Here is a 19,053-nt window from a genome sequence, read left to right on the forward strand (position 1 = left end):
TAAAATGAAGTTTTCCTGTCCAGTTATATGAATTTGGATCAGGCAGCAAATTATCTTCTTCATATTCTCTGGTCCCACTACTTTAAGCCATGTGAATAGAAAGATCTCCTATCCTTAACTTTTAGACCTGCTCAGTTAACAACGGTGGGGAAGCGTGCATGTCTGTGGATACAGGAGCTGTTGATGGACCTGAGGAACCTGGAGCGGGCACGGGACGACCTCAGGTTTAGAGGGGTCAAGGGCACCACTGGCACCCAGGCAAGCTTTCTGGCCCTCTTTAATGGGGATGGGGACAAGGTGAGTGTGATCAGAGCATGTGCTGTTCATTTGGGTTTTGCTCATCAGCCTTGTAGGAGTTTTATCATGAACTTGAAAAGCGTTCGCCACACACTTTCTGCACATGTTGGTGCAAAATAATATGTATGTTTCAAGACAATTGAAATTCTAACATACCTCCAAAAGCTTTAACACTAAAGGCGGTGGTGAGGGAAGTGTGATCAACTTGATAATCTACATACAGTTGCTGTCCTCGTCATGGACGCTGGGACAGTTCCATTTCGCTAATAAAATTGGTGGCTGGGTTGAGCTCTCAGAACATACAGCTAATTTTACAGCTCACATTTTCTGTGGATGAAGGTAGTGTGAATTTACATATAATTGGTCAGGCAGTTAAGTTCAAAGGTGAAATATTTACCATTACGAACTTTATGTGGCCGATAGCCACTTACCCTGCGTATGATATATGAAGAGGTGGCATCAAACAAATAACCAGTCCAAACAGTGAATTGCTGGTATTACAACCAAGCACTCAGAGTGGACAGCTTATGCATAATGGTGGCAGTCATCTCCAGTGACTGACCACCGAAACGAGTCCAGCCTGAGGAGTTACATACAGAGGCCGTCTGAAAAAGAACGCTGCTCTTTGAGCAATGATTTACACTCAGCTGTTGTTTCCTCCCAGTCGTCGGATGCCTCTGTGACTTTTGCCAGTGCGCCTGGTTCCATAGCTACCGTCACCCAGACACAAAGTGTGATCCAGTTTGAAGAAGTTGATGGCCTGAGTTTGCGGAAAACAGCTCCGTATGTTCATCAAATTCTCAGCATTTCAGTACCATCTCAGGAAGCATCTTCCATTTCAGCTTGAACTAAATTTTCAGGTTTCTCCATGAAATAAATCGTTCACTTCGGACAGTTTTTTTATTAGTTTGACTTCAGTTCCTTAAAAGCATCATTCCTCTGTTGTTGCAAACTGCTATGTTGAAATGTAGAGCTTGAACTGAAATGGAGAGATGCTAGCGAGAAATGTGCATTTATTGGGTGATTTATTTCCCACCCAGTCAATTGGCATGGGCTTGCCCACAATCATACTAACACAACCTAGAGAGCGGTTGTTTTCAGTGTTATTTCCCCCCCCCCCCCCCCCCCCCCCAAATGGCCCCATTATTTCATGCTGGTATGTGAGAATAGAAGTAAAATGTAGTTTACCATCTTCAAATCACCTAGATAATGCACAGCAGATGGGAGTTGTCCACTGTTTGAGAACTTGGGAGACCTGCAGAGCTCTCAAACAGTGGACAACTCCCTCCTGCTGTGCATTGTCTGAGTGATTTGAACATGTCACACTATGCTTTTTTTCTTGATTCATAAGTCAAAAGCAAGGTGAGAATAGTTTTTTTCAGCCATTTCTTGTGTAATGCAGTGTGCATTGCTAAATCATGGATCTTTAAAAAAAAAAAACAAGGAAACCCACGACCATCAGCAGGCTTCTGCCAGACCTTCCCATGTACGACCGAAGAGCAAGCCAACATGAACTGAATTTAAACTCATAGTGACTGCATTGGTGAGGGCTCCTGGGTCATTGCACCACGCTGGTGTACTAACCACGTGTGAAGAGATGAAAATGTTGAAGTTTGGATCAGTCGTTGTAAAGTAACAATCATTGTGGCCTGCTAGCTGTGGCTGTGGATTTTTAGGTACAGTGTGGTTTTCTGAATTATTACCACCCTTAAGGCCTTTAAGGTCTGAAAGGCTGTAAAGTTTTTGCATTTCTACAAGCCTGGATGTATTCCAGGAGGACCCACCAATCTTCAAGTTGCTGAGTTACAGGAACACATGGCATTGTCACAGGTTGTTTAACTGAGTTATGGGAACTCATGGCATTGTCACGGGTTGTTTAACTGAGTTACAGGAACACATGGCATTGTCACAGGTTGTTTAACTGAGTTATGGGAACTCATGGCATTGTCACGGGTTGTTTAACTGAGTTACAGGAACACATGGCATTGTCACAGGTTGTTTAACTGATTTATGGGAACACATGGCTTTGTCACAGGTTGTTTAACTGAGTTATGGGAACACATGGCATTGTCACGGGTTGTTTAACTGAGTTATGGGAACACATGGCATTGTCACAGGTTGTTTAACTGAGTTATGGGAACTCATGGCATTCACATGATTCACTTCTAGGGAAACGTGCTGAATAACTGTCACTGATCATATAAAGTTCCTGGATATTTTTTTTGTAGGTAGACATGCTGGATAAACGTGTCACTGAGCTGGCTGGATTCAAAAAGTAAGTTGGCAGGAAGAGCCTTGCACCTGTGTGACCACTACAGCCAAATTGAAAGATATTGTTTGCCATTATCTGGAAAGTTGTCTTTAATTACGTAATGGGTTCTTTTTACCTTCTCAAGCCTATTCGGTAATCTTCAAATTATTTGTCACATACATGTAATATCTGATTATGTTTTGATCAGTTTTTCAGCTCAATCATACATGTTCATGTGTATGTTATATATCCATTTTACTTTAATGTAAATGAGAAGGACTGGATAATGCAGCTTTGTCGTAGTTTGTAGATCAGACTACATCAGGGACAATATTGTTGTGTTGTAGGCACTTCACTATCTGTGGTCAAACTTACAGTCGCAAAGTTGACATAGACTGTTTGAACACACTGGCAAGTCTTGGGGCATCTGTCCATAAGGTAAGTAATGTGATACTTTCTAACACTAACATCTGCTTCAAGGATTCATTCAGTACAATATTTATTCACCAACACAGGAAGCATGCATATTTACAGACAATATAAATATAAATTGTCAGTGGAAATAAGGCTCAATTGAGCCTGTTATATCCCTAAGCAAATATAAAGACTAAGCCATGATAATATCATAAATAGGCCAATAAATAATTCTCTTATGGGTTAAAGGGATTCTTCCAAGTTTTGGAAAATTTTTCAAGTTAAACAACAACAACACAGTCACATGGCAATTTTACTTGACAGAAATCTGCCAAGTAATCCAGACGCTTGACCAGATTGACATGTAGAGTCCAGTACACACGACCCCCATTGCTTTGAAGGTAGCTTTCTGATTGGCTGTTGGCAACTTTTTGTGTACCAGTCAGCTGTTAATGGATGAAGGCTTTGGGGAATCCCTCACTGTTGGCGCCATACAACATACAGCTGTCAGTATCATCCCTATCAGATTCATCCACCCGTGACCCAACATCTGTCATAAACACTAAAATAAATTTGTCATGCATTAACAAAATAAGACAGGCAGAATTTAATTTCCTTCAAACCACATGCACGGATTGTTTGGAGGTATGTTTGGATGACATTGTACTGCACATATTGGCCAATGGCCAGGATAGGCAAAAATTTCTCATTTTCAAAGTTATTCCCTACCTGAAGAAAGAACTGTCTCAGGTTTATTTTGTGGTGTTGTCAAGGTTATATTGCTGGTCATGTTTAGGTGGGCCTATATATTCAGCATCTGTGTCAAACCAAGAAGGGATTTCCTCACTGTGAAAACAAGACTCTCTCTCCTTGCAGAGGTGGTATTATAGCACAGCAATACTTCTGTCAGGAGAATTCTGAGGCAATTGCGCTCACCCTGGTAGTCTAAAATTTTGAATGTAGCGCCACTGCCTGGAGAATACCTCAGCCAGTGAAACATGCATTGAGCTATGGAGGTAGTCAATACTAGACCTTATGTTGTCAGATCAAGGGAGGTAACAAGGGTCCCGGTACTGGACTATCTACAAAGGGGGTTAAGCATTCTTGCAAGTTGACTTACATTAGATAACGCTTGAAAATCGTTTTTGTTAAATAATGAAAAAGAATCATGGCATTTTGGGGATTCATAGCTAAAAAATAAAATAAAACTTGTCAAGGGAAATAAATATAGGTAGTGTTAGACGTGAAAATGAAGTCACCTCCCTTAAAAAATTTAACCCATCATCTTAAGTAATCTACGTTTTGTAACTCTGAAGTAAATTAAATGTTTTTGCATTTGTACCGTCACATAAATGTGTACAAATTCTGGTTTTCTTCTGGCATACTGTGTTACTCCATTGTGCTGATCGTAATGCTGCATTTAAATGAACTTAATTTACAAATTTATTTTGTAAAAGTTTTTCTGATAGAGGAAGTTACATTTTACCAGGCTCTTACACAGATTTCTTGCAAAAAGGTCTGATTTTTTAAAAAAAACAAAAACAAAAGCACTTCTAGCAGCTACACCAAGGCAGATAAAACAAATTACAGATGGAGACCTACAAGAGTCATGGATACTGCTCCCATTCAATCAGCTGATGATCACAAAAGATTAAGTCAAAGCCACTAAGAAAGTATGGCTAAAATTTGATGAGTAGGTAAGTGACTGGCTAAAAAAAATACCCACAGGAAGCCCTGTCTGTGAACTTTGATATGAATGGAAGTCGACTATCACAACACAGTGAAGCAAAGGCCCCTGAGGGGCTGCCTTAGCTGTGAAAAATGTATATGTTTGTCTTGGAAGAAGAAAGACATTTTAGACAATCTTGCCCAGACATAAAAGATTCTCCCACCAGCTTTCCAATAGCCTCAAATGTCTAAAAATAAAAAGACAAGTTTTAGAAGTGTTCATAACGATAAGATAGCTGTTACATCAGTGGTCATGATGATCACACACACACGGAACAGTTTGATGTTTCAAGGGGAATAACTCTCATATACCTATTGTTGATGATACATTTATTACCAACTACAAAGTTCAGGTTTGCTTTGTATTTCTGTACAATCTGTTACAACAACAGGGAAAGCGATGTTGAACAAAAATGTTAGGGGTGGTATCTCAGGGGTTTGCACATGTGTAGAGCAACATGGCCTGAGGGCTATCTTCCACGATTGATTCAGTGTCAGGGCTTTATATTCTACTTCTGGCGCAGTCAGTGTTGAACACAAGTAGTCAAAATCCCCCAAAATAGCAAGGGTTCAGGGAAATTTGACGACAAGTGACGGAGAGGCAAGCATTTTTCTTCAACACCAAAGCACTTGATGTATTTAAAACAAAAGATGAAAGTAAGCTCTTTCGTACCTCATAAGGTACACAGTGGTGGACCATATTTATTTCTGCAGCATCTTTGATAAAAGACAGATTAAAAGAAAAAGCATATGACAACTGATGCCAATAAACCATGACAGTATTCTGACCTTTACTCTCTGACAGCAATTTTTTATTGACAAAGTTGTGAAGTATCACTCCATTAGTGAAGCTTAATGAACCTGTCTTTGTTGAAGTCGTGTCAGAGATATCAGTAACTTCATTTACCATCTCCTTGTTTAACTTCAGAGGAAACAGCCTAACTGAGTAGTTTATCGTGGTTGTGTGGTGGTGGTGGTGGTGGTGTTGTACTGTGCTCTCATAGTGTCATTCTATTCTGTCAGTTTCTGTCAACTGGTACCTTTCCCAACTATCATTCTCTGCTTGTTAAATCACATGTGCTTTGTCATTCCCAACCTGTTATACCATGTACAAGTTACACTGTCAAAGTACGAAAAACACAGTGAATTGCTTTCAAATTATAATTGCTACAGCGCATTTCTTAATTGTTTAATCGCTGATTTCTCAGATATAATGTATTATATTAAGTTGAGCTTAATTTGGGCAGATTTATTTTATACCGCCATGAGTTTTGGGGAATATAAAGACCCATATATACATATTAAAAATTGTAAATACCAAATTCCTGACTTACTGTATTGTGTATTAAAATCAGTGTTAAAAAAAAATGTTAGGGGTGGTATCTCAGAAAGTGCTGCATTAACTGACCTCCAGCTTTGCAACATGTAGAGCACAATAACATGAAGTGCATATCTATCATTGATATGGTGTGTGCATATTAAGTACCGTAAATTACCAAATTCCTGACTTTGTGTATTAAAATTTAAGTTGAACAAAATGTTAGGGGTGGTATCTCAAAAGTATAGCATGTATTGATTTGAAGTTTAACATGTACTTAAAGCATAATGACACAAGAGGTATGTTCCATGACTAATGCTCTGAGTGAATATTAATACCGTAAAATACCAAACTCACGATGTATTGAGCTGGAGTCTTTGTATTTGTGTGTCTCCTACAGACGAGCTCTTTGGTTGCCTTGCTACCGAATATAAGTAGAAAAGTTTGAGGCCTAAATGTAAATGTAGCTATGTTAATTTTCTGTTGTACACAATGAAGAAGAGGAGGAGGCAACTTCCACTTTATCTCTTCATTTATCTGTCCATATGCAAAACGTCAGGCTTCCAGGGATAGATGTCGCTGCTAAAGACAAAAACATAAAAAAGTTTATGTGGATCAGCATTGTGTAACATCTCCATGTGTAACACACAACATTATCACATTGGAATGGTGATGTTGACATTGCTAAAGAACCGCAAAAAAACAAGAAGCCTAGAAGGCCATTACTGCCATGTGAAGAAATTTGACCATAAAGTATAAAATGTGTTTGGTATAACCTGGCTGGGTAGAAAAATATCATGAAAAGAGGTGATTACTTAATTTCTTTTTTCATCCAAATACAGGATCCACCACAAATAATTAGGTGATCTGAAATATCAGAAAGAATATTCCTAGCCATCCTGTCGAATACAATCCAGTACCAAATACTATTCCTCTGATTGTCTGTGAGAGTACATTGTAAGCCAGTCTTCATTTATTTGTTGTAATTTTCCTGTGCAAAGTATAGCAGATGCTTAAGTGATTCCCTGAGGGTCAGCACCAGAAGTGAACAGTTCAAGGAAGGGATAGAGTATTTTTACTACACTAACAGTATCTTGAAATAACACCTCCATATATTCAGAGGAGCGGATATATTAAAATATCATTTGCGTACCTTTAAATGCATCAAATGTACCCTGGTCTATTCAGTTTTAGGGTAAATGTTATGACTAGCATCTGAAAAAGGTACCTCTTCAATTGATTTTAAAATAATGCATACATGTTGTACTGTATTTGCATTGTAAAGCACAATGACACCAGATAAATATTTCGTGGTTGATGTTCTCTGTGCTTTTGAAATAGATATATCATGCGTTACAAAAGGCATGTGTGTATGAATCATTATGTATTTTGTGCATAGCACTGTTTGACAGTGTAGTCTGCTCGCTTGTCTCAAGTCGTTCAATTTACCCACTTATAATTACAGCATCATGCTAATTTATGTAATAGTGTTAAATGTAGAAAGTATAACTTTAGAGCAGCTTGGAAAGGAGAATTGTGGGGAGGTTCCTCTTGCAGATAGGTAAATCAAGCCATAACTAATCAAAAAACATGTACACCTGTCGTAATGTTCTGTATTTTCTTCTTTCGTGAACTGTTAATTAGTTGGAGCAATAGAACACCAGTTCCACCTGTATGTGGGATATAGATGGCCCGCAACTTTCCACTAGTTTGTCTCTAACCCACTTTCAGTAAGCTTCTAGTAATCCACAGCTGGTTCAGTCGTTAGCTGGCATTAAACTGAAGTCGTTTATTAATTCAGTCTTTTGCCAGTTGCAGGTCATTTGTTGAAACTGTTGTATAGCGACCATCCAACTTTGAATGACTTTCTGTAATCCATGTCAATCTGTGAACATTGCTAAGTTGTCACAACATGACATATATACTGTATGCTTTCAGAAGTTTCATGAATGGTAAATTACATACATGTGTGAAATGGATTACAGCACTTCTCTGTTTGTAAAGTCTGACAACTCAAGATAGATTAAGTTAGTATGTTTGTTACCAGGGCTCGAAAATAGCGCTGGTCCGGTGGTCCGAGGCCAGTGGATTTTCTGTCGGACCAGTTGAGTTGCAATGTACTGGTGCGACGGGCCAGTAGAAAATACAAACACTTTCAGTCTTTGTCTTATTTAGAAATCGGGACATGAATTTTTTTTTTTTTTTTTTTTTTCATACATTGGCAGTATTAATGTCACTCATACATGGAACGCGGCTTGCTGAAAAACAGCAGTTGTCCTCGTCAGACCCTGGGGGGTGGGGGGGTGGATCTTTTCCACACTGGTCGCAGTTTGCTAGATGGAAACACCCGAACGGTGTACGAAGAGTTTCAGTCGACATTATGAAAAGGAAGTTTGAAGTGCGGAAGCAGCGGAAAGGTGATCTGACTGGAAGGCAAGTACATTCGATAAAAAATCAGCCTTTCTAATCATATGTGTATCGTATCACGTACACATGCCCAGTACAAATCATGGATTTGTTTGTCTCCAACAGCGACATTAAATCAACAACAACAACATCAGAATGTGGCGGAACCAAGCCTCCTGAAGAGAAAGCAAGATTGACTGACAATCAGTTAAGTAGACTAATGTAGCACAAATGTTGTATGTAGTGACTGTGCATATTTTGTGTGAAAATAAAGGCATCCATTAAGTGACACTTTGTGACTGACCAGTCACTGTAGGGTTATCCAATTAAACCTGAATGGCCAGCAGCTCACTGCTGTCTGCTGTCATAATTGAAGTATTGTGCTTACTGCTAATACATTAGCGCTTGTTATGGATTTCTCATTGTTTTAATTGACTTAGTTTGTTTAATTTCTTATCAGTAAAAGTTATGTGTTAGCACCAAAAGTTTCACTTTAAGGTTTGTACGTGTGCTGCAGCAAGTGGATTTTACATGCCAAAGATGAATCTTGAGCTGAAATACAGTACTTATGAGGTACACTACTTGTACTTTGTAAGTGCCAAATTAGGAATGGTTTTGTTTCAAGCAAGACCTACACTTGTAACACCCAATGATTCGTTTCCAAAGAAATGAGCTGTTTTATTAAAGTGCTTGTTATGGCGGTATCAGGCGTGTCCTTTTCATTTTTTCAGGACCAGTAGACCTACGGTCGGACCAGTAAAACTCTGAGAATACTGGCCCTGCTGGCCAGTTAGACTTTCTGCTTAAATTCTAGTCCTGGTTACGTACATGTAATTGTTGTAGTATGATGGCATGAGATATGTGCCATGTGTATGTGATTGGATCCTTTAGGTGGTGTGTCTGGTTTGATCCATAAGATAGCTTGTCTGGTTGGATCCATAGGATGGCATGTCTGGTTGGATCCATGGGATAACGTCTGGTTTGATCTACTATATATTGTGTCTGGTTGGATCCATGGGATGGCATGTCTGGTTTGATCTATAAGATAGCTTGTCTGGTTGGATCCATGGGATGGCATGTCTGGTTGGATCCATGGGATGGCATGTCTGGTTGGATCCATGAGATAGCGTGTCTGGTTGGATCCATGGGATGGTGTGCCTGGTTTGATCCATAAGATAGCCTGTCTGGTTGGATCTATGGGATGGCATGTCTGATTGGATTCATAAGATAGCGTGTCTGGTTGGATCCATGGGATGGCATGTCTGGTTGGATCCATGAGATAACTTGTCGGCTTTGATCTACTATATATTGTGTCTGGTTGGATCCATGAGATAGCCTGTCTGGTTGGATTCATGAGATAACGTTTCTGGTTGGATCCATGAGATAGCATGTCTGGTTGGATCCATGAGATAACGTGCCTGGTTGGATCTATGAGGTAACATGTCTGGTTGGAACCATGAGGTAACATGTCTGGTTGGATCCATGAGGTAACGTTTCTTGTTGGATCAGCGAGCTAAAGTTTCTGGTTGGATCCATGAGGTAACGTGTCTGGTTGGATCCATGAGGTAACCTGTCTGGAGGGATCCATGAGGTAACCTGTCTGGCTGGATCCATGAGGTAACCTGTCTGGCTGGATCCATGAGGTAACCTATCTGGCTGGATCCATGAGGTGACCTGTCTAGCTGGATTCATGAGGTAACCTGTCTGGCTGGGTCCATGAGGTAACCTGTCTGGCTGGATCTATACACAGAAATAATAATGTGTTAGAAGTGCACTTGTATGAAGAGCTGGTGTAATGTCAGAGAACACCCAGGCAACACAGGGAGAGTTAGGGCAATAGGAGCACAATTGATCAGGGAGGGACTGTGTAGTCTGTATTCTGGCTGAGACTGTGAATAATCATGTGATAATTGCATTACTTGTAATTACCAGAGGGCAGTATCGCTGAAAAGCCTTCCTAATGTTGGATTACGTCCCAAGGGGGCATCACAAATAGGGAGTACTGTAAAGAATAGGCAGAGACCCTCAGGGTAGTTTGCTGTTGATTGCTGCATATATACATGTAGGACAAACCTACATAGAGATATAGCAGTACAGAGAAGATGAACCCAAAATTAGCAGAAACAGGCTGAGGCTAGCCTGCTAGGTATGATATTTGCATAATTGTAATAATTGTAATGGAAATGTATGATAACAATGTAAGTTAATCTCTGTGCACCCCGGTTTGAGATCTTCCTAGGGACGGCGAGGTGGGATTATCACTCAGAAAGAACTAAGAAGTGCTGATGAATATACATTTATTCATTTCTAATCTCTTGCTATGAAAGTTGTCCTACACTTGTCATCTATCTGACATAAGTACCCTAATTGCACAGCTTTTTCACATCAACTTTCAGTGCCATTTGTGGACATTTTTATTCTAATTTTGGAGACAAAACTATATTGGTTGCATTGACCAGTTTCAGGGCTTCCCAAAATTATAATTTTGTTGGCCAACACAGAATAATGCCTTCAGAATACGCTTGAATAAACACCTTGCAAACATGGGAAATTATTGAAGAATTACAGTACTGCACATTTCCAGCCATAGTTAAGTATGATTGCTGTGGAAAAGTATGTACATACAGAATGATAATTAAAAAGTTGTTTGTTGCGGGTAACTCAACCGACACGCTATTAAAATTGGGCACACCCAGACTTTTTTTTCAGGTATTCTAAGAATTGTTTTTTTTTCTGTTTTGTCCTGTGTGTGGGTTGAACACAACATTATTGAACGCCATCCACCCAAATTAAGCTCAGCATTACAGGTTTGCTCTTGTAAAGCCAGGGACACACTCAGCAGATTTTTTCTTGTTTGAATGGCTAACTCAATCACCCGTGAAATACACTGACAGTATTCGCAGCATAGTTACTGTGCTAGGCGGATTTTTCTGTTGATCGTGCTCATTAGGTTATATCGTGAAATATAGTAAACCATGTGACACAAACAAAATTTCACTGTTCAGCACAATTCCGTGTTGTTTGATTGGTCAGCTTGATCGCTGAAGTTCGCTGCAGCGGGCACACTATGCAGACTGAGTGAAACCGCCAGCATATTTCATTGCTAGTATCTGACATGTTTGAATTTCATAGCAGGCACGCCTGCGAAATATGGCGTTGCCGGTGTGGATTTTTAGACATTAACAAAATATGCATGTTCATGCGAAAAAATCTGTGTAGTGTGTCCGCGGCTTAAGAGAATCCATTTTCACCTAGTTCGTTTCAAACAACTTTGCCCAGCTCTTGGTATAGCCTTTGAAGCTCCAACTAAGTTTGTGGGATCTGTCAATGACAGACCTGATCAGACTACCTGTTGTTTTGGTAATTGTTTTGAATTCTTCCCACGATAAATAGATTAAGTGTTTTGAACATAATTAAAGCCAACCTACCGTACATGACTTTATGATGGCTGTACTGGAATGGTTTAGTAACAAGGTCAAACTCCCAATTAAAATATACAGACATGAAAGACTCTTTACTGGGCACATGACAATACGTCAAATTGTGAACTGTCGTCTGCTAGTCTAGATTTTGCAGGAGATTTCACAGCTGTGTGGACTCATTTCTTGCAGACACAATGTTCAAGTGATGCACAATGAGATTATGATCGCCAGTGTAGAGTAGGATGTCAAATACACATTTTAACTGAAAAGCATTTTGAGTAAAAAGCTATAATGGACAAATTTAAGGCACAGAAAATTTTAAGTATAAATGATCTGAATCTAATTATAAATTAAAAGCAACACTGTTACACATGCTTTAGCTTCGCTGCAGCTAAAATAACTGGCCCTGTCATTATGAGGTAACCTCATCTCTGTTGATCCTTTCCCAAATTTTGTGAAGAGAAATATTCCAGTCAGTGAGGAGTCCCTTCAGATGAAAATATATTCACTGGGTTTTGTCAAGATAAAAGCCACTTTCAGTGGCGTTGTTCCCACCCAGTTACAACATGCATGTGTCTCCGGCTGTACGGGGGAAGGTCTGCCTGCAACCTGCGGATGATCATGGGTTTCCCACCATAATGCTAGTTGCTGTTATGTAAGTGAAATGTACTTGAGTACAGCATAAAACATCAGTCAAATAAATAAAAGGCGTAACGTGCATGTAGCACACAGCCCTGTAATGGGATATAGAATGATACTCATATAGATTTCTCATCTTTCTCACATGAACAAATATGAACTTTTTCACTGTTTGAAATGCACCAAAACTGAAGTCTTTCAGTTCAAGTTTACTGATGTACTGACGGCAGTCGGCTGTCACAACAATGCATGAATGAGGTTTGAACATGTGGTAGTTTCGGAGTATGTTTACTGTGTATAACTGAGGGTTCCCGAAATGAAATGGCAGGAAAATATAACTCTTTTGAATGGGAGGACAGTTTTGATTGTCATGATACAAACATGTACTTGTGTCTTCAAACACTTCGCCCTGTATATATGCAAGAGCTCGACGGCAGATACTTTTCAGTCAGATTTGTATTGCTCAAAACATGATAGGGACATGCTTTAAGACAGATTTCTAATTTACAGGGTTGTAACAACTGTCGCTTGATACTATCTTCATTTTAGGATAAGAAAATAAAGGTGTGACTTATCGGGAAGTCTTCAAGCCTCGACCTCTGTTACTGACTCACCCCATGTGGTGAAGATAAGCAGTTTGTCAAAGTCTTCCAGTGACCAGTTAGTGGTTCACAAGACAAAAACACTGGGTAACTTTCACCCTTCTTTGTATTGTCCTCATACAAACTGGTTCAATAAATTTTGCACAAGTAGTGTTAAATTACTGCATTCCAAGAGGTAAATGTATACTATGAATTTTAATAGACAGGGATGGGAATTTTCAGATGAGTATCACTTCAGTATTGGTTGTCATCATGTAAGTGAAATCTTCTTGAGAATTGCGTTAAATATCAGTCAAAGAAATAGATTCTAATTGCATGTCAATGTTTACCTTCTCCAGGTCTCCACCATCCTGGCAGCACCCTGTCTGCCCATCCATCATCCTAGTTTTCCTGACTATTTTTTTATTTAAACAGTTCATATTGTATTAAACTTGGTACATGACTTGACCATAATAAGTTCGATGTTTGGATCCTTACATCTGATTTGAACAAAATTATGCTTTTCTGGACCTTTTCCTTCAGGTATTTGAAATGCTTTGACTGCTTTTCAAATTTCAGCCCTAATAGATTTATTATTCAAGTTGCATATGTAATGTTTTGTTACAATTTACATACATAACCTAAAAGATAGATTTTGTCTGAACTTGTATGTATCTGTATCAGTTAACAAGTATATCACCCTTAATCATGAGAAAAAGGTAATATTTCTATAGGTAATGGTCTGCAATATATGGTGTAAAGTTTAATCTCTCAGAGAAGAATGAGACATTGCAATGAGACTGATATACATTGATATGTTTTTGATACATGTAGGATGAGAAATTGGTCCCTATGTATGCTAAGGCTTGAGTAAGACTTCTGTCAATAAACAGTAATATGTCTAACAATGTAAAAGCCTGTGGGAAAACTTTGGCGGACTGGCCTGAGTTTGAGCCCTGGATGTTAATGATTAAATGGAATAATAGAGGTGGACCAAATAGAAGTAAGATAATCCCCAATATAACACAACCTCAGTTATAATGCATAGTGTTGTGTGTTGATGATAAGCCATGACCAAGGTAAGCTATAATACGATAAGTTACAGATATCTCTGTATATAGTATTTATATTGTTAATAGTGATAGCTGACCAAGAAGCAGTTCAGTGTTGACAGTTGTCAACAATGCAGTTCAATGTTGACACTTGACCGTGAAGCAGTTCAGTGTAAGAGACAGTAGACCATGAAGCAGTTCGGTGTTGACAGTTGACCATTGTTGGCACTTGACTATGAAGCAGTTCAGTGTTGACAGTTGACCACGAAGCAGTTCGGTGTTGACAGTTGACCATGAAACCGTTCAGTGTTGACAGTTGACCATGAAGCAGTTCAGTGTTGACAGTTGACCAGTGTTGACAGTTGACCATTGTTGACACTTGACCATTGTTGACACTTGACCATGAACCAGTTCAGTTTTGAGTGTTGACAGTTGACCATGAACCAGTTCAGTGTTGACAGTTGACAATGACCCAGTTCAATGTTGAGAGTTGCTAATGAAGCAGTTAAACCTTGAGAGTTGCCCACGATTCAGTTAAGTGTTGGTATGGCACCACAGGTACATGATTAGGCACTGATCAATCACTGTTATAGGCTGTCAGCTGTTCTGACACATCCAGACATTCTGACATTACTTTTCTGACATTGCTTCACGTCATGTGGTAGTGTCAAGCCAATGCTGATGTACATATACTTTGCTCCCAAAACCATTAGGACAAATGTCCAGTCTGGTTATAGTGATCCCAATACGGCACTTAACCTGCTGTATGGACAGATCCCCCACACTAAAGCATTTAGAGCATATGAGGAACACAAACCCACATCTCCATTGTCTCACAGCCAGAAGTGTAAATTATTCTGTGATTGTCAGAATTCCGCCAAACTTGTCTTGGAGGATGGCATGAATTTGGTCAGCAGTTGAACGACTCACTCCCAGCGTGGACTCGACATGTTGCTTTTTGTCCAGCTCTAGCATAATGTTACCAGTGATTCGCTGATTTTTTATGACCTGATCAACGTTTTCAGGTAACTGGTGTTTTCTGGCCCATGTCACCATGTATGAGATTGGGTAATGCAGTACTCCCCTAGGCCAGCCAATAGCTTCGTAATACCAGCAATCAAAGGCTGAAAGATAGAAATGGTGAAGTTAAAGCTAAAGAGTGGTACATTGCTTTATTAGTATGACGTTCTGATTAAGCTTGAGGTTCAAAGGGTTTTGGGAAGAGAAATAATCCTTTGGTACTTAATGCAGGAAATGAATTAGTCATGACAACACAAGTGCTTTCCTACGTACTTTTAAAATATCAGTCTTACTTCTTATACTATACTGCTGCCTACGATTCATAACTTACATCCATCATCGAAATCGAAGCTAGTGTTCCATCCACAGCGCTTACAGCTGAAGACCACCACACCATAAGCGTCGCCGTTTGTGCGTACCCCACTTTGTTCCTCCATTCTCTCAATCGCTCGACTGCCACATTTTATACACATGCTCATTCCCCCATTCCAAAATGCTACGCGACTCTCATATGATTGGTCCCCTTGTGAGAGTTGTTCCTTCCATTCAACCATTTGTGGGTCTGACAGATAAAAAAAAAACATTTGATCAGAAGTACATTTTCATGTGATTTTCTTTGGTCTCTTCTATATAAATGACTTTTACTCTGAATGGCCTCAAATTTCATTGGTAACAAATTGCACCTTTTTGCCAGATTCTGAGAGATATATTGATGTTAGAAAGGATTATCAGGTTCGTTTGAAAGCTACCAGTAAGATAATTTCTTCCTGAAAAAATGTAAGTTCCAGCATCAAATGTAGCAATTTTTGACATTTATGTATCCTTAAAAAATTCACTTGTTTAGATGATAGTTTAAGCCATTTTAGTATCATATATCGTGGATTTTGTGTACCAGATGTAACTGCGGGGCTGTTAATAAATTAAAAAGTCGCATTCCTTATTTGTCATTGTTATGCGTTGCTATTGCATCGTTACACAATAAGTAAATGCACCCAGGCATATATATATGTGATGTAAAATGACAGGGTCCAAAGTGTAATCATGATAAAGTTAGATGACAACAAGTTATGTTTTGTTAATCTGAATAGTTTTGTGGATAACAGTTTTGGCCTGTTGCCTTCCTCTCTGGGCCTTATATATGCATGTATGCATGAGGACACTCTGCAATGCATTTGTGCAGTGCGTATTCAATCATATGACAAGGTAATAGAACGCATGACATTGTCATCATTATATGGAGCAAGTGTTAGCCTCTGGTCTACACCTGATATAATGTTGTCACGCTACAGCACACATCTATTCGCTAGGGAATGACGTGTATAGCCAAGCAAATCTGATAACTGTTAACAGTTGTGTAGAGAAAACTGGTTAGGGTTATGCCCTGGATGCTGCATTTGTGAAAATTCATAAATGATTATCTTAAAGGAAAGTTTCAAGGTGGAATAACAGGTACAAGGAAGGTGAAATTAGGTTTGTGGTAGGATGAGGGTGTAGCTATATTTAAATGAGGGTGAAAGTGGAGATCACAAGTGCAAAAATGAGGATCATCCTAATATTGGATTAGTGAGAGTTGCAATAAGGTGGGAATCATTGTAAGATGAAATTAGGATCTAGATACAATGAAATGTTTGGAGAGATCATGGAAGGATAAAGAGAGGAGCTTAGTAAGATAACATGAGGATTTTGGTAAGATGTTTAGTTGATAATTGAAGAATGAAGGATGATAATGGTGTGAAATGAGAACTACCTGGTAGGAGTGAAAAATTAATTGCTTTAAACCTCAGTGTAGATTACAGGTGAATATACTGTGGAAACAGGAGTAGGAACTATGATGAGGCAGAGTTGGGTGAATGTCTTCCAAGCTATTGAAGTATGAGATTTGCAGATGAGAAGACTGATAAAATCTTTCTTGTTATCTTTCAATATCAAAGATGTAATCGTTGAGTGAACTAAAATATGGGTAGGTATAGCTATTTTTGGTCATAAGTGATGATAAATCATGTGTATTAGGCTGATCTAGTGTGATTTGGCAGACGTGAGAATCGGGTGTTGCTCATGTCTCAGTGTATATAGTAAGAGGCAGAATATATCATAATTTATAGGACAAATTTTTGTCATGCACCTGTAGGTGATAAGACGGTTGTCACTGATTGTTAATGGAAGAACTGTGTTCCCGTGCACATGTAATAATATGTATGGCATGTCCACATGCATAGCATTTGAAGGTTGGGCAGGTGTTTGATGAGAAAACTTCCTGCAATTCTGATATCGCTCAATATTTTCAGTGATATCAAGAAATCAAATATTTCGTTAAGCGAAGACGGTATACGGTTACACGAAATGCTATGAAAACTTTTTGTATGTGTTTACTACAATAAGATTACAGATGTAGTTTGTTGGTTTCCATCTGTAAGTTTGACAGATGTCCTATGAGTGAAATGTTGAATATGGCATTGAAATAAATAAATCAATAAATCAAAAAGTGTAGTTTGAGGGCAAATTTTGTGTGTGAAAACAGGTATTCAAATGCAGTAGTATGAGAGACTAAGCTAATGTTATGATCTGCTGTTAGCAACTGAGGGTTTTTTCAAAGTAAGTGAGGTATAAATTAAAGTAATGACACATTTGACAGAAGCGTTGTTTTGAAAGTTCTGTCAGCAGTTTGTGATACGTACTAGTGAGACACTGGGAACTGCCCTGTCTTGGCTATTGTATTCATAGAACAGGGTTGTGTTGTGTGTAGCTCCTATAATAGCCTGTCTCATGACAGCTTTTATCAGAGTTGTATGGTCAATGAGGGGAATTGCCAGAACATTAGCAGGATGTTGATTCATTGACCAGCCTGGTTGACCAGGTTCATGTTTGCAGCACACATCAATTATACAGAGGAATATTGATCAGTATACTGAGTGTCGCTAGCGGTTGTCTAACAACTCATGTACACAGCAGCTGGTTATATCTGTGTATATGGGGCAGCTTTACTGCAGAATGTAATCCACTTCAATAGATGCTTTTCTTTGTGCTTTTAATACGTGTACATTATAAAGTGCTTATTATTTTTTCTGTAATTTTTAATAAAACTTAGTGTACACATATTGATATACATATATTGATTCCAAAGCAAATGTTATGAATGGTAGGTGCTGAGTACGTTAGTGTTTGTACCACCTATAATATTATTACTCTCACAGTAATATGTGTCTTGTTTAATATTAGTTAAGCAAGACCGCAGTATTGACGCCAATTTAACCGAGAACTAATATAACATTTAGCCCCAGCTTTGACAAGTGGACACATAACAACAATTACAGAAGAACAGCTTACCTGCAGTGCTTAAACGAGGACTTTGTATCGTGGCCGAACGCACAGAAAAAGTTCTTTTTAGCACAGTTTTCTTCTCCTTCTTACAGCAGGCAAACATGATGAATTATTGTGTACACAAGATGTTAGGCAGGCCTTTCCATGGGTAAGCGAGTGCACAGGTAGATCACCCCCAGAGGGTTCTCACACAACACTGGCAAGACCGGGACCTGCTGTGCACAACACCTGTGTGTTTTGGGGTAGAGAGTTTAATAATACCTGGTTTGAGTTCACCTGAGATCAGTCCAGACTGCCTTACTGACTGCCACTCTGTTGTGAGCTACAGTGTTGAGTTGATCAGTACCTGCTGTAGTTGTAACCCTCTGATCCAGCACACAGAGTCACTCACTCTCCTTACACGCTTAGCCTTCCTCTGGCCTCGTCTTGGGGCACATACAAAGAATGGACTTCCGGTAGGCGTGCATCAGTCTGTGAGGGGATTACCTGCCTTGATTACAGGTATATGGGATACCTGTTGACTGTCTTATAACTGAAGCTAGACCTGACCTTGTACAGAGCTCCCCAGACAGGTTTTACCCTGTAGTCATTGGCCTAGGCTTGGGCT

At 39.2% G+C, this 19,053-nt stretch overlaps 2 protein-coding genes across 3 annotated transcripts in view; one reads left to right on the forward strand and one right to left on the reverse strand.

Annotated features, from left to right (window-relative positions):
- The window catches only part of LOC135476526 (adenylosuccinate lyase-like), a 46,066-nt gene that overhangs the window by 15,418 nt on the left and 11,595 nt on the right, over nt 1-19,053 (forward strand). For both annotated transcript variants that reach the window (XM_064756576.1, XM_064756584.1), the window contains 3 exons: nt 126-297; nt 2,526-2,572; nt 2,896-2,986. In XM_064756576.1, coding sequence (XP_064612646.1) covers nt 126-297; nt 2,526-2,572; nt 2,896-2,986 — 310 coding nt within the window. The remainder of the gene's footprint in view (nt 1-125; nt 298-2,525; nt 2,573-2,895; nt 2,987-19,053) is intronic.
- Nucleotides 12,873-18,878, reverse strand: LOC135482248 (uncharacterized). The gene is made up of 3 exons (XM_064762132.1): nt 18,453-18,878; nt 15,460-15,690; nt 12,873-15,232 (listed from the first exon to the last, which is right to left on the reverse strand). The coding sequence occupies exons 1-3, from the start codon at nt 18,547-18,549 to the stop codon at nt 14,961-14,963; spliced, it is 600 nt and encodes a 199-aa protein (XP_064618202.1). The 5' UTR covers nt 18,550-18,878; the 3' UTR covers nt 12,873-14,960.

This window comes from Liolophura sinensis, chromosome 1 (assembly GCF_032854445.1).
Source record: "Liolophura sinensis isolate JHLJ2023 chromosome 1, CUHK_Ljap_v2, whole genome shotgun sequence".
NCBI lineage: Eukaryota > Metazoa > Mollusca > Polyplacophora > Chitonida > Chitonidae > Liolophura > Liolophura sinensis.